The following is a 16,294-nucleotide window of genomic DNA, read 5'->3' on the forward strand; positions in this document are numbered from 1 at the left end:
AACATTAAAGTAGTGATGCTACACCATCTGTCTCTCAAACTTACATAAAATCTGTGTTAATCGATCAAATGTGCATAATTTGACACACATGATAAATCTTGTGTGCCCATAATTTTTCCCAAAACAAATCCTGCTCCAACTTATCAACTGACCCACTTAATTAATTAAAACAAGTAAAAATAATTTTAATTTAGCAAAAATAAGAATATAATAGAAAATCAGTAACAAAAACAAAAAATTGATTTCAGTTCAACAAAAATAATTTCGGTGAAGTAAACGGGGCCTAAACTATCTAATGGACAGAACGACATCATTTGACGGTTTGAGTCCTTAGTCAACCAATTGAAATTACAGTAGAAGTGATAAACTCTACTCTCCTTCCTTTGTTGTGAGCATACACAGAAATGGAGAGAAGTTGCATTTGGATGAGGCGTATTGTTCTGGGTTGTAATCCTCTACCTCTCACTTCTACTTCTCCTTCAATCTCCACCGTTCAATTTCCATCATCATCATCTCCATTTCTCTTCTCTCTCCTCCCATCCCACCATCGTCGCCGCTCTCTTTCCGCCACCACTTCTTCTCCTTCATACCCTCTCCATTCCATCCCAAATAATTCCTTTTTTTCTGGTAAATCAATTTAATTATAATTTTTTCCTTTCAAAATTGGAATAATAAATTGGTTTTTTTTTTTTTTTTTTTTTTTTTTTTTTTTTTTTTTTGGGTGTAGGAGCTGCTGAGATTAAATCCGATGAAGAGAAACCCAAGACTTTGATCAAGGGAATGAGATATCACGAGCTTGAAGTATGTTAATTTATTTTCTTAATTTTAGAAAAAAGGGGCTTTATTTATTTATTTATTTATTTTATTTTATTTTATTTTAATTTTAATTTGTTGTATGTGAATTCCTGTGTTCCTATGAATTTATGATGTGGTATAATATTAATTAGAATGACTGCAGGAGTTTTTTGCATAAATGACTCTATTTCCTGGAAAGTTACACTGTACATTGCAAATTAAAAATTGGAAATTGAGAATAGTTTGTTCTAAGCCCTGATTTTCGGTTTGGAGTTGTCCGTTTTGATGTTCTTTTAATCCCGGACATACTGAATTTCTGTACATGCATTTCATATGAGACTGAATATTTTGTATTTTACTTGAAACTGCGAGTTAGTAAATTTGATACTTGAGTCGTCTTTAGGTTCCGGTGAGAATTAAGATAGTGAGTACTTTCACCGTGAATCCTTTATACAGAGTACAATGCCAAAACGCATGCTTATGGCATTTGCGTTCACAATTTCACAACCATCTATCTAGGGCCTGTTCTGATTTACCGAGGCGGGCTCGGCTGGCAGGAAATTAGGAACTGAAGTGAAGTGAAGTGAAAATAAACTGAAGAGAACAGACCCTTAGTATGATTATTGATGAGTAGGGGCATAGGGGGCGGTTTTAGGAAGTATTTTTTATGGTCAATCTTAAATTTTGAGAGAGGAAATGATACAAGAATAAATGTTTTGGGTTTCATTGACTTGGATTTAGATGTGGACTTTTGGATAGTAGATTCTAATGTGAGGAATTACAGTCCAACTGAATTGGAATCACTACATCCAAAGAGAGTCAATGGCTAAGTGCTTTTGTGTGAAATATGAATCAACTTTGTACATATTGCCTAAGCTTAAAGGTCCACCATGCTGTGATAAACATTTGTGATCGTACCACTACTTGTTGCCTTTTGGTGGAATAATCTATTGTTGAATTCTCGTTTGAAATTTGATTTTTGACAGAAATGGGTTCAATCACATGGGTTTAGGCCTGGTCAGGCTCTGATGTTGTGGAAACGTCTCTATGGTGACAACATTTGGGCTCATTCTAGTGATGAATTGGAAGGTAATTGGCTTGCACATTGAATATGGTTTTGTTTGTCCCATTATTTTCCATTTAATTTTCTCTAGATACTAAACATTTAGCTCCTCCATCTGTAAAAGATTGGCCATGTTCAATATATTGATTTTCATTGTCTCGTTGTAAAGACAGCTAAAAATACGTTGACATACTTTGAAAGGGTCTTTATTTTTAGTAAACATAGCAACAATTTATTGCATTATATCGAAAGTTAGCAAACTCAAAATTAAATGTGGCTTAATATTTTGAAATGGATGTAGTTAGATTTTGATTCTTTCTGTCAAGCTCTTTGATGATAAAATTTAATTTTTCATCTCATAGGTCTAAACAAAGATTTCAGAAAAATGCTGAGTGCTCATGCAGATTTTAGGGCCTTGTCTCTGAAAGAGGTTCGCTCAGCATCTGATGGAACTAAAAAGGTGAAAAGGAACTTTCTTATTAGTGCGATTGCCACTTTTACCATATTTAATTTTTTGTTGAGCGAATAAAATTTATCACTGTGTTTCCTTCCATTGTTTGTTATTTGTACATAAAAATCTTCTCAATGATCCTGAACTTCACAGGAGCTTGCAGATATTATTCACTTTGGAAGATGGACTGGTAATCGAAACAGTTATTATTCCTTGTGATCGGGGAAGAAATACAGTGTGTGTTTCAAGTCAAGTGGGTTGTGCCATGAATTGTCAGTTTTGCTTCACTGGAAGGCAAGGTTCTATCATAAGTTAATTCTCATGACTTGTTGTCGTCTATATTATTTTCAGCAGTCATTAAGAATTTTATTTTTCAGGATGGGATTAACGAGGCACCTAACTGCTGCTGAGATTGTAGAACAGGCTGTATTTGCTCGACGTTTGTTCACAGAGGAAGTTGGGTCAATTACCAATGTTGTTTTCATGGTAAGTGTTTGATTTTAGATTAATTGCTTGTGGCTTAGAGAATATTCTTTATCCTTTTGCCAAGTATGATACTTTGTTTTGTCAACCACTGCCTGAGAGAATCACGCTGTGCATTTTAAATTTGTGTGTAATATGTTTTTTATCTTTTTAATCACACGTAAGGCTGGTCACTGATTGGTTTTGCTTGATAAGCTTACAGTTTATTTTGGCTTGCACAGTAACAACAATAGCCAACAAAATAATATTGCCTTAAAGATGCTCCCACCTTAAGCAGGGTGGGAGGGTGGGCTGTCAAATTTCTTGACCACCCCTGCTACTGAATGATTGTTTCAAATACTATGACTAGACTAACAGAGTAGTATATGCAGCATATAAATTGTTTTGTTGCCTGATAATTGGTTGCTGTTTTACTGATTGTGTCAAAAATGTATAATCTGTAGGGCATGGGAGAACCACTTCAGAATGTTGACAATGTCGTGAAAGCAGCAGATGTAATGGTGGATGACCAAGGACTTCATTTCAGTCCGCGGAAGGTTACAATTTCAACCAGTGGGCTGGTCCCACAATTGAAGCGTTTTCTTCATGAATCCAATTGTGCTCTTGCTGTTAGTTTGAATGCTACTACTGATGAGGTAATATGCTACAGCCCCAGGCGCTTTCCTCTTCGTTTGTAGTTCTTGTAAAGATGGAAGATAGAGCTAACATCCCGAGGGTAAACTTTCAGGTGAGGAACTGGATCATGCCAATAAACCGGAAGTATAACTTGGAACTACTTCTTGGAACACTTAGGGACGAATTGCGACATAGACATAATTACAAAGTTCTCTTTGAATATGTGATGCTTGCTGGAGTCAATGACAGGTTAGTTCCTTTGTGTTGTACAGCCTCTTGCAGTCTTGCTACAGTTAGTATGATGTCAAATAGGTTGGTCCTCTTTAAATGCATTATTAAGTAGTTGCCTGCATATCTTGGAGTGTTTTTAGTGTTCTCTGATCTTTTTTCTTTTTTTTTTTTTTTAAAAAAAACGGTAAGATACAGGGGGTCCCCAACCCTATCACAGGAATTGGGGGGGTGTTCTCTGATCAATTGGGGGTCATTTATGTGCGGTTTCTCAAGTTATCCCTAGGCCTAGGCTTTTTGCCATACACTTCTGTTGTGTGTTACTTCCTGAATTACTTCTTGTTCATGGTTTACAGCATGGAGGATGCGAAGAGGCTTATTAATCTTGTTCAAGACATACCATGCAAGATCAACCTAATCCAGTTTAATCCTCATAGCGGGTCTCGCTTCAAGCCAACCCAAGAGGACAAGATGATTGAGTTCCGGAATGTTCTGGCAGCTGGTGGTTGCACTGTCTTCTTACGCCTTAGTAGGGGTGATGATCAAATGGCTGCATGTGGCCAACTCGGAAAACCTGGAGACTTTCAAGCCCCTTTGCTTCGAGTCCCTCCTCAATTTGAGAAAGTATTAAACGCTTGAATCCTGACTTTAGACAGATTTATCTACAACTAATCTTATGCTATTAGGTCATTTCCTTGTATATTCAACCCTTTAATTGCTATTGTTACTTTTCATCGTGTTGCTATAGCGTATAGATATCAAATATTTATTGGATTTGGACGAAAATGTTTTCCTTAGTTTACTCTCCTACACCAAATGAGAAAACAGAACAAACGCGATCGGACTAGAGAGTATAAAACTCTCACTTTGGTCCCTATTCTATAATTATCCTATAATTATGTGCAATGATTATTGTTGTGATTAAACAAATACGAAAAGAGTAGGGGTTGGTTTTTTATTTTTTTTTTGTAAACAAGACAAACATTAAGGGACAAAGGGAGTAACGAATAATGACGTATAGCAACATAGAATATTAAGGGTGTGTGTGGAGGGCACCCCTATTTATCTTAATGATAAACGAATTTTGTTTATCTAATGGCATGTTTGTAATAAGTAGTGTTGAAAATCATGTCTTAAGATTAAAATAAGAGTTTCGTCTGTTTTACGGACTTCAGCTATAAAGTTGGTGAATTGTGTCGTTAATTTAACTGTTAAAACTTTCTTCTTCATCATCCCACTTACCATCATTTCCTCTCCATTTCCGTCGAGTTAATTCTATTGAAGGAGCTTGAGCTTGAGCTTTGATCTTCTTCATCCCCTGCCAACCTTCCACCGCACCACCATCTCCATCGACATCACCATTATCGACAACTTCGCCATCTAATTAAACGAAAAACCCTATTAAAAGGGTGAAATCAAGGACGGGATCAACCACCAAGTCCTCCATTATTGACTACTATTGAGCTTGATTTCCTCCATTGAAGAGTTTTCTCCATTGTTAGTTCTGAAATTTCGAGAACGACATTAATGTCTAAAGTAATAGATTTTTGGCGTTAAAAATGTGAACTTGTGAAATTACTTTGCTGCCCATACTTGTCCAAAGTACTTGACTATTTTAACCCTAGATAAACAACTAAAGTTTATCATAAAGATAAACTTGTAATTGTTTGGAGAGTGTGTGTGTTTTATATGAACATATGAGAAGTATTTTAATTGTAAATAAAACCTAAGTATCCCTTATCAGAATTTACCCATCTTCAATTTATCTTTATCTAAATTTATTTTTCTGAAATGAATAAAAATTAAGTTGAATGAACACAACAAACTCTAATCAACATCGGAAAATATTCATTTTGTCTTGTTGTATCTTGTATTTAGGTAGCTTCTTATTTTTGTTAAGAACAAGGCATAAGTACATAACAAACTATAAATTAATATTTTACAAGGTAAAGCTCAGTGTCCTTGGAAGATTCAGGTACCGCTAGAAGATGTTAGGGAGCTCCTTCGTTTTTTTCTCTTCCGTCGAATCCAAGCATATCTATAGAGAGAGCAATAGAGCAACAGATTATGTTGTTTCTTTAGGGCATTTCATGCAAACGTACTAAGATATTAATCCTTTTTTAGATAATATATATATATATATTTTTTTAATTACTTCAATTGAGTTATATTCTTGAGAGAACACTAGCCTAACTTCTTGTATATTTCCTTAAAAAAAAAAAAGTACATAACAGACTTAAGTATATAGAATAGAGAGTGCTATTCTTACTTAGGAAGCAAGAAATTAATAGCCAAATATTTGAAAAACAATCATTGACACAGCTAAAAATAAAATTGTTCAACTTGAAACTAGTTGCATGTGATGTGACAACACGATAATGAATAATAATACAGTGTCAAACTCAATCATACTTTGTGTCTTTGTATAGTTCTATACTTCTATTCTGTATTTGCTCATTTGGCCATGGATTACTCACCACTAAAATTAGACAAAAGATGCAGGGGGTGGTGCTTACAACATTAATTTATTATGTCAACAAATCAATAAACAAAGAAGTCAATTTTTTTTTTTTTTTTTTTTTTTTTTTTTTTTTTTGAACAAAGAAGTCAATTAATGTATGCTTATTTTTTTTAAAGACTGTAGACTATAGTCCTTGTCACTATTATTTTAATAATATTGTTATTTCCATTTTCCAATACTATACCATACAAGTACAAAGTATTTCATTATTTAATGGTGTATTTTATTTTACATTAGAAATTTTCCCACTTCCTAATGTTTTTTCTTTTTTCTTTTTTTTTTTCCTACCTTTAAAAAAATGTAATTTGTTTGGAGAAAAACAGATTTGTCATTGAAATAATAAGTAGACAAATGTAAGTGATTAAGGGCCTGTTCTCTTACGTTGAAATTCAGTTCAGTTTAGCTGAGTTCAGTTCAGTTCAGCTGAGTTCAGTTCAGTTCAGTTCAGTTCAGCTCCTAATTTCCTTCTCTTATAAAATATTCATTTCATTTCAGTTCAGTTCAGTTCAGCTGAGTTCAGTTCAGTTCAGCTGAGTTCAGTTCAGTTCAGTTCAGTTCAGTTCAGCTGAGTTCAGTTCAGTTCAGCTGAGTTCAGTAAATGAGAACAGGCCCTAAATGCGTTTCTCTTCCTTCAGATTAATTTTTACCACGTATATTGTTCAATTCATCTCATTTTTTTATTTATTTCACCCCATGTAAATTTATCTTTTCAATATACTTTTATTTCTTTTTATTTAACTTTTTTAATACCCGCTAAATCAACCCAAAATGGTCGTTCTTTCGGAGACGGAGGAAGTAGTAACATATTTTTATTTAAGCTAAGGGCCTGTTCATATTTACTGAATTGAGCTGAACTGAACTGAACTGAACTGATTGGAGCTTAACTGAACTGAACTGAACTGAACTGATTGGAACTGAACTGAACTGAATTGAGCTGAAATTAATATTTTATGTGAGAGGGAAATTAAGAGCTGAACTGAACTGATTGGAACTGAACTGAACTGATTGGAACTGAACTGAACTGATTGGAGCTGAATTGAACTGAACTGAACTGAAATTAAGTAAATGTGAACAGGCCCTAAGTCGGAAGTAATAGGGTAGTTATTAAGATTTATTAAGGAGATAACAAGTAAATTGATACATCAAACTTTTATTTATTTATTTAGTGTACTTGGTATTAATTGCAAATCTTTAACACATTCCCCAAATTACTACCCTCCTAAACCAAATTGGATCTCGCTAAAGAACGCCCCCGAGACGTTAGATAAGCATTTAAAATATCATCTAAAGTGGTATAAATTTGGAAAAGCATGACAAAATCACGTGTCGATCGGCGTAATTAATATTAATTTTTAATTTAATCTTTCTATTTTTAACTAGCTAATCTAACGCCCCGGGGCGTTTGTTAGCTTTTGCCAACCAAATTAAACAAAAATGTAACCACACCTTAATCAAGAAACGACAGTCTTTTCATATCTATCACCCCAACATTAAAAGCAATAAATTAAATTAAATAAAAAATAAATAACCTGTAATAAATAAATAAATAGGCATACCGCTATATATACACATTTCCTCTCAAAATTCTCTCTGTTTGTCACTGAACAAAGAGAAAGGCAGGCTTATTTTGCTGCTCCAGTTTCCTTGCACGCTACTTCTTTCTCTCTCCTCTTTCTCTCTCTACTTTCTCTCTCTTCCTTTCACTTTCACTCTGCAAATTACCTTCTGCTCGGAGAACTATGGGAGAAATCGTCGCTGCCGGAGTTTCCGAACTGCAAAATCTCAGCTCTTCCGATTGTCGCCGGTATTCTAAGCATGTTAAAGATAATGTTCATGGATTCATTCTTCTTGATCCGGTATTTTGTTTATTTTTTGATATTTTCTACTGTTAATTGCTCGTTTTGTTGAAGAATTTTGATGCTCATTTTTCCAGATTTTTCAACTTTTTTTTTGCTGCCTTTTGCATTAGATGTTTGAATTCGAGTGCTAGTAGTTTACTTCACAGAATTAAGCGTCGAAGTTTCGGCGAATTGTGGAAACAATTGTATTGTTTTTCTTAATTTTTCTGCGTTTTATATGTTTTTGCGTTCGAATTTCCTGCATTTTCGAGTATTTAGATGTTAATTCTGGTTAATTTTTGCAAATTTAAATGTTAAGTGAAATTAGAGCAGACCTGAAAACAGAGTCGGAAAGTGATTGCAGTCTTCTTGAAATCTTAGAGTTGACATGACGAAATCTTGAATTTGCGAAAAATTTTGTGCTCCTTCGATTTTCTATATTTTCGTCGCAATTTTTGAAAATTCGACGAAGTAATTAGACGTTGTTTAGTATTTTAGTGTATAATCAACTAAATTTTTGTTTATATGGTTGATTATTACTATTATTAGCGAATTTGCCGATAAGACTTTCATTGAACATGTGGTGTTCATTCATTCTTCGATAATGAAATGCTTATGCGAGTTTATTTCTGCAAATTGCAAATTGAATTTGGTTAAAAATCTTATAAAACAGAGTTTTAAGATTTATTTTGGCAAATCGAAATATCAAATTGTCAAATTATGTAATCGCCTTTATTTTTTGCACTTTTTAACGGAAATTGGCGCAGTTTCATTCATAAGTTGACTATCTAAGTCAGAAGTGTAGAGTTTCTTTATTAAAAGTAGCTTTCGGTTGTAATAATGTCAAAATCAAACTAAATATATACGCTGTTTTTTGTTAATGTAGTGTATTTTAAGATTTAAGATTTTTATTGTTGTTGTCAGCTTGCACTGAAGTTCATAGACACCGAACAATTCCAGAGGCAAGTGTTACCGCGATTATAATGTTCTCTCGATTTTTTGGCCTTCTAATTTGGCATTAGACTAATTACTCCCTTAAATCTTTGTTTTTGCAGACTTCGCGATCTTAAGCAGCTTGGTGAGTTTTTAATTCGTAGTTTAGTTTTTTTCTTCTCTATGTCTTTGCTTTTTGACTTTGTTTGAGAATTTTAATTATATCCTGGTCCATTGATATGCTTGATAAATTATGGAACCTGCTGGCATGTGATTATAAATTTATAATCAACTTATTTCTCCGTAAAGCCAGCAAGACTTTATGTAATTTTGCCTGTTGGATGTATTTTAGCATATCTGGCATATCGGCATTAATAATGATATAATCATTTGGTTCATTTCCTATCTCCATCAAGAAAGTAGTTATGTCATGCTGATCATTTTTTTAATCTTTATTTTGTCTGTTAATTAGTACTCCGTATCATTCAGTCTTGAAAAACTTCAATTTGGTTCACTTCAAAGGACGAGTTGTTGCCCCAATATAACTACGGCAATAGGAATGGTCTTATATGTTAATTTTTTGGCTGTCTTTTTCACAACACTGAGACTTGACTGTATTAACAAGAGGGATTGTTTATTTATGTACATTTTCTTTTTTTTAGTGCCTTAACCAATGCTATATCTAAGTGGAACACTGTTCAAGTCTGATGGCTTGTTCTTTTTTAGGAGTAACAAACCTGGTTTTCCCTGGGGCTGTACACTCTCGGTTTGAGCACTCGCTAGGAGTCTATCATCTTGCTGGTGAAGCTGTTAATGAACTTAAAAGATACCAAGTGAGGCACTTGCTTGAATTTTCACATTTTGTTGAATCAGGATTATTTATGTAGGCATGTTTTTGTAGGGTTCAGAGCTTGGAATTGAACCTTTTGATGTACAGTCGGTAAAAATTGCTGGTAAATTGATCAACTTTTCTATATTTTTTACCTTATTTTGATTTGAAATCAGTAATTGCTGTAGCTTAAAATGTCTTTAGGGCTACTGCATGATGTTGGTCATGGTCCATTCAGCCACATGTTTGAAAGTGGGTTCCTTCCCAAGGTTCTTGGTGGTGCTAAATGGTATTCTCTCACCTCTAATTGTGTTCTTAAACTTTCTGAAGTCAGGACATTCCTGTTGCTCTATTTTATAAGTTATTTGTTGACTGACACTTAACTTCTAAAGAAAATGTTTATTGTGTTGAATGATACTGTTGAAGGTCTCACGAGGATATGTCTGACCGCTTGGTTGATTACATAGTTGATGAGCATCACATAGAGATGGAAGATGGCATGTTAAAAAAAGTGAAGGTATCAAAGCACTGTTACTAGCTTGTTCTTCTTGCTGTACAGCCTTTTGATTTCTGGTGTAATGGCAACTTAGTAATCTTCTATAATGTTGTCAGAGTATAGAAATATTCTGATGTCAAAGCCATGTATAAGGATTTCTTTATTAGAGGGGAACTTGATTTACTGGAGTAATCCTTTGCTGTCAATAGTTGTTTTGTTAGAAGAGAGTCCTCTTAACTGTGTCGACCAGTACAAAATTTTATCGTCGTGAAGCTCGGAATCATCCTTATATGTTTATTCCAAAGTTCATTTTTATCTGACTGGAATGAATGGTAGAGGCTATTTTAGTTTTCACCGTCTCTATGAATTTTTTACCAAAGCATTTCTCTTTTGATAGGAAATGATAGTTGCCAGTACTGAGCATGGTTCAGCAGAGGTGAGAAATTGAATTATAATAGTTTAGCTTTGATGACTTTCAGTTAGTGCACTAAAAATGTATCATGTAACCTTGAAAAGATTTAGTTTCATGTCCTGATCTACTTTATTGCCACAGCGTGTGAAGGAGAAGAGGTTCTTATATGATATTGTTGCAAATGGAAGAAATGGAATCGATGTTGACAAGTAAGCGCGTTTTTTTTATTTTACTTCACTTTACTTGGTGTAAATGCTGTTTGCTTTCTGGTATTGAACATCCCTTAATGTTGTTCCCAAATCCCACACAGATTTGACTACATAGTTCGTGATTCTCGAGCTTGTGGTCTTGGCTGCAGCTTTCAATTTGAGAGGTATGTATTGTATCACATGTTGTTTCTTCTGCAATGTTATTAGAAATTTGCTGAGCTGCATGTTCAAAACAGCATATTCCTTGCTTCTTACCTCACAATCCAATTGCTCTTCTCTAGAGGTCATTTGACAGCTGAATATTCGTGTGCTATATTCATAACTTACATTCAGCAGACTCCTGAGTCATGAGACATACATGTTTACCTCTTTCTTGCAGGTTGCTGCAAACCATGAGAGTGATGGATGATGAAATATGCTACAGAGCCAAGGAATGTCGGTACAAATTACATATGTACCTTCACTGAACTTCCATTGTTATTATCTTCTCATGTTCTTGTTTCACAATTCTGCCAGATCTTACTGTTCACAAGCTGTTCAATACCCGTGCTGATCTGCATCGAACAGTCTACACGCATGCTAAAGTGAAGGTGCTTTGTTTAATCTACTGTGATGTCTAGTCGCACTGGATATAATTCTAGTAAGATGTTGCTGAGCATAGAATATTGCAGTAGTATTTGACAGAAGACATGTTTTGCAGGCAGTAGAGCTTATGGTGGTTGATGCACTGCTGAAAGCAAATAATTATCTTCAAATTGCTTCTAAGATTCATGATCCTGCTGAATTTTGGAAGGTAAAATTGTGCTTGCATTATCTATAGTTTTATACCTTAGTTCCTCACATATAACCTGTCTATATCTGCTGTACTAACATTGTATTCTGCTTACGAAAAGTTGGATGACACTATAATAAAAAGAATTGAAACTGATCCTCACCCAGAGTTGAAAGAGTCTAGAGACTTAATTTTGCGGATAAGAAGGAGAGATCTCTATCAGGTTTGTGTTCAGTCTATTATTTTGGTATTGGGTGATATATTACAGTTTGTAGATAATAACCTCCTGCTTGTTTTTTTGTTTTGTTTCAAATAGTTCTGCAACGAATTCACTGTTCCAAGAGACGGTCTTGAGCACTTCAAGGAAGTTACTGCCAAAGATATTATTTGTTCACAGGTACAAAGACAAAACATCGGCCATGATTATTCATGCTGGTTTCTTTCTAAATTGTATTTCCTGTAGGTGTCTGGTGGGGTGACCTTACAAGAAGATGATGTTGCTGTGAGCAATATCAAGATTGACCTGACACAAGGCAAAAATAATCCACTTAAAAGGTACATAAGATTGGTCTATAAAAAATGGTTAATACCTTTAATGGTCTTAGTGACACTCTTTATTCGCACTAACATTTGTCTTCTGCTTATGTCTCCAGCATCAAATTCTTTCAGGTATGAAAATCAATTTTGTGTCTATCTTGCTTTTATTTCCGTTTTGCTGTGTTAAGTTAGGGGATAAGTCCATTTCCATGAATGCTGGTTTTCTATTTTCTTTGTTTAGTTAGTATAAGAGGGGATATTTTCTTGTATTGAAATTCTCGAAGATAGATTTTATAAAGGACGGAAAAGATTCTCCCTACTGAGGTAGAAATGCCTCATTTTCCACTATATGCCTTGTTTTTCTTCTGTCCTTTCCATTGCTTTCTCTCCATCTCCTGTTTCCTTTCCTCAACTTTTTTAGTGAACCAAAGAAAGATGAGTTTGAAAGTTCTCTGTTAAGCCATCTTTGATTGATGACGTTATTTCTACGGTGCTTCAAATAAACTGGATATAGCTGCTGTGATATGCTGAACTAAAGGGAAGTAGTACTCTGTTTTATCGGGCCAACCAGAGCATTTGGGGAACAAAATTCAGTTTATACCTTGCACATTACCTATTCTTAACAGTACGCATTATTTTCTTATTACCAGAACATGCTGTCAAACATATTTGTGGGATGTATTTCAGGACTATGATGTTGATCAGAACTTCACTATTAGCGATCAAAGCATCAGCCAGCTACTGCCTTCATGTTGTCTAGACAGAATAGTCCGGGTTTACTCTAAGAAGCCTGAACTGGTTTGTAAAGAATATGACTGTTATACTTGTTTCCATTAATAATATACCTTACCGGTACTGAATTAAAATAAAAAATTCATGCAGGTTGCAGTGGTGTCTGAAGCATTTGAGAACTTTCAGCAGCAGAAATATGGGAGAAAAACTCAAGTGCATGGAACACCACAGAAGAAGAAGCAGCGAAGACTCTAAAGCTGCCAACTTATGAAAATTGTCAAGTGTACATACCTGAAGACCAAGATGTATATCATAGTAGATTTTGTAGGCAATATGCAGACTAGTTTAATCTGAAGGGGTTTTAACACGTGACTAAGAGTTCGTGGTGGTGTACATCTGTGTACTCTGCACATTGGTGACGCAGCAAAGTTCTAGTCTCGTAGTAGTAGCAGTAAATGACACTGATTTTTGGGAGCTTAATTTTGGTCTTATATTGAAGACCTTCTCACTGAATTTACAAGATGAGATTGAAGAACTGGACATCACATTTTTGGCTTCGTCTGGTGTTGTCCGTCAGTACGATTCTTGCAGCGCTATCACAAGTCTGGAATAGGCAGCACATTCCTCATTATTCTTTTTGTAAGAAGAATTGATGTTTGTACATATCCAAAACTCCAGATGTATACACTACTGTAGCGTATACAAAATCCAAAGTATATTTGTTGGTTTATCTGCAGTATAGCAGCCAATTGGTAACAGCCGTAAGGAGTTCTACACTAAATTGTGCAGTATTTGTTACAAATCATTGAGTTTTATACTGAGTTTTGAAGCACCCGAACTCCCACAACTTCTAAATTATTTCTAATGGTTCTCTGTATTTTAAGGTGAAATATACTCGGATGTCTAAAATTGTAAGGTCTTCTGAGTTAAATATAAATAGGATTTTTTTTTATCAATTATTTCTTTATGCTACTTTTTCAGTAATTTTTACAATTTAGAAAGTTAATCTCGATTATTTTTTTCAATTACTTCTAATTTTCTAAACTGTTTTTTTTAACAACAATTTGGTTTGTTTTTTTTTTTTAAAAAAAAGAACAATATGATTTTTTTTTTTTTTTTTTTTTTTTTTTTTTTTGGGTGCAAGAGAGGGGCAAGCCCCAAAGAGTGAAAATGTTAAAGTTGCTATATTTTAGCTATCGAGTTGACTAGATATATATTGCTTATCAATTACTAACTATAACAAATCTATCTTTTGATAGATTTGAATTTAAAACAAATCTATCTTTTCAAAAATAAATATCAACCAAAAACTTGGAAAAATCCAATTCGTTAATTATTTCAAATCTTAAGGGTATTATCTTTAGAAAACAGCCTATAATAACAAACTCCATGTTTAATAGCTTCAGTAGAAAAATGGAAGCAACTACAATTTTCGACTCCGAAACTATTGATTTGCGTATGTTAAGAGTGAAGAGTGTGATTAGCCAAGGCTCTATTAGTTCTGTGTTCAAAGCATCCTATAATGGCCAAGAAGTTGTAGGTCAGTACATACAATTTAATTTTTATTCTTATTTTTTTGTTCTTTATGCACCCAACTAAATCAATCTTTTTTTTTTTTTTTTTTTTTGGTGATGAAATATAGTTAAAGTACTTGTAGTTGAACAAGTATGCCAAAGGGTAAAAGATTCAGTGAAAAAACTTTTTGATCAGGAAGTTTCAATGTGGAGTAAATTAGATCATCCTAATGTCATCAAGGTAATTTAAATCTTTATAATTATTTTTTTATAATCTATTAAAGTTTTAGAGATTTCTTTTATTAATTCCTATAATTTAGAATAATCTACATTGTGATTGTGTTATTATTGAAAGGGGTTTGAACTTTGAAGTCTTGTAAATTCAAGAAATTGATAAAAGTTGGAATTATGTTAGTTATTATCAAAAGTTTAGATTATTCATGTTATTTTTTATTTTTCTCTTATTAGTTATTGTCTAAAATTAGGGCTTTCTAGGTATATCTTTAGCACATGCATGCATTTATATTCTTTTTCTTTGAAGAAGAAGCATGCATATACTATTAGACTATAATTAGTAGCTATAATACTGCGGAATTGAAAATAATGAATATATCTAGTGTTGATTAATTAGTAGATTTTTGTCTTAGAGAGAATGAAGTTTATTTTCGAGCAAATCCAATCCTAAATCCGAATTAAAATTCTTTTAAATTTTAATTTTTTTCCGCGCAGTTCATAGGAGCATCAAGAGACATATATTACATGCTTTCAGAATATCTTCCTGGAGGCACACTCAAGTCATACTTAGAAAGGAATTCAAGGACAAAACTTTCTCTAAATATTGTTATCATGTTAGCGTTGGATTTGGCAAAAGGGTATGACTCCTTGATTACCATAATTAATTTTACGTACAATATAACTTCTTATGTCGTTAATTATATACATGTGACATTAATGGACTGTTAGCTCGTTCTAAAATCTATTGTATATATTGTAGGTTATCATATCTTCACTCGAAAATGATTGTGCACGGAGATGTGAAGACTGAAAACATGATTCTCGATGAGAAAGGTCACTTAAAGATTGCAGACTTTGGAGTCGCTCGCCTTGTCTCTTTGGTACAAGGGAAAATGATAGGACAGACTGGAACGCTAGGCTATATGGCTCCTGAGGTAAATGCAAAACTAGTGATAGTATTCTTAATTTATAATGGACTTACAAAAGTTTGTTGATTAAAGGTGTTTAAGACATTTCACCCCTTGTTAGTTGCCTAAATTATTATTTTTTTTCCCTAACATGTTGCTTTCTAAATTAACCGAGTTGATTTTGTCTTCTAGAGGTGCTTAAGGGAAAACCTTGCGACACCAAAGGTGATGTGCATAGCTTTGGAATTTGCTTGTGGGAAATATATTGTTGCGAGATGTCATTTTCACCTTCAAAGTTTAGTAAGGTACGTAACGATCAATATTGTTAATCAGTCATTAGGCATAAATTATAATGATTTCAAGAAAAAACCCATAAATCTGTATGTGATAATTGTAGGACTTGAGACCTGCCATTCCCAAGTGTTGCCCGAAGTCATTAGCTAAAATCATGAAAAGATGTTGGTCGTCAAACCCGATGAAGAGGCCAGAGATGAAAGATGTAGTTTCCAGTTTGGAATGTATAGACGCGTTTAGAGGGAGCGGTATGAGATATACTAATCAAGCTCATTGCTCGTGCTTCTTTCCATACATCTACTGAGATCAGCCAGGCTAAAACTATGACTTGATGGTTCCTCGCATATTCATGGATTAATACATAGTTTAATATGATAAGCTGAAGTGCCTTATTTTGTGACATTAATGTACTGATTTTCACTGCTAAATG

General features: G+C 34.0%; 1 protein-coding gene and 1 pseudogene across 1 annotated transcript; both read left to right on the forward strand.

Annotated features, from left to right (window-relative positions):
* The first annotated feature begins 328 nt into the window (after window positions 1-328).
* Window positions 329-13,870, forward strand: LOC145582833 (uncharacterized). The gene is made up of 27 exons (XM_081639859.1): window positions 329-627; window positions 728-801; window positions 1,782-1,884; window positions 2,221-2,318; window positions 2,473-2,603; window positions 2,687-2,795; window positions 3,236-3,427; window positions 3,520-3,656; window positions 3,992-4,223; window positions 8,919-8,956; window positions 9,050-9,072; window positions 9,654-9,760; window positions 9,829-9,880; window positions 9,961-10,045; window positions 10,183-10,273; window positions 10,650-10,688; window positions 10,806-10,873; window positions 10,975-11,037; window positions 11,253-11,308; window positions 11,390-11,463; window positions 11,574-11,666; window positions 11,767-11,868; window positions 11,962-12,042; window positions 12,109-12,200; window positions 12,299-12,314; window positions 12,870-12,980; window positions 13,065-13,870. Exons 1-27 carry the CDS (start codon window positions 405-407, stop codon window positions 13,167-13,169), a joined length of 2,595 nt encoding a protein of 864 aa, XP_081495985.1. The 5' UTR covers window positions 329-404; the 3' UTR covers window positions 13,170-13,870.
* Window positions 13,871-14,327: 457 nt separating this feature from the next.
* On the forward strand, window positions 14,328-16,168 carry LOC145580685 (serine/threonine-protein kinase 52-like; annotated as a pseudogene).
* The last annotated feature ends 126 nt before the right edge of the window (window positions 16,169-16,294 follow it).

The sequence above is a fragment of the Chenopodium album genome, chromosome 15, assembly GCF_948465745.1.
Source record: "Chenopodium album chromosome 15, dcCheAlbu1.1, whole genome shotgun sequence".
NCBI lineage: Eukaryota > Viridiplantae > Streptophyta > Magnoliopsida > Caryophyllales > Amaranthaceae > Chenopodium > Chenopodium album.

Bases quoted from the DNA above. Each gene is read 5' to 3' on its own strand.
- LOC145582833 (XM_081639859.1), top strand. From the start codon at position 405: ATGGAGAGAAGTTGCATTTGGATGAGGCGTATTGTTCTGGGTTGTAAT. The intron at 9,761-9,828 runs GTGAGGCACTTG...ATGTTTTTGTAG, and splicing joins ATGAACTTAAAAGATACCAA to GGTTCAGAGCTTGGAATTGA. The intron at 11,464-11,573 runs GTGCTTTGTTTA...CATGTTTTGCAG, and splicing joins ACACGCATGCTAAAGTGAAG to GCAGTAGAGCTTATGGTGGT.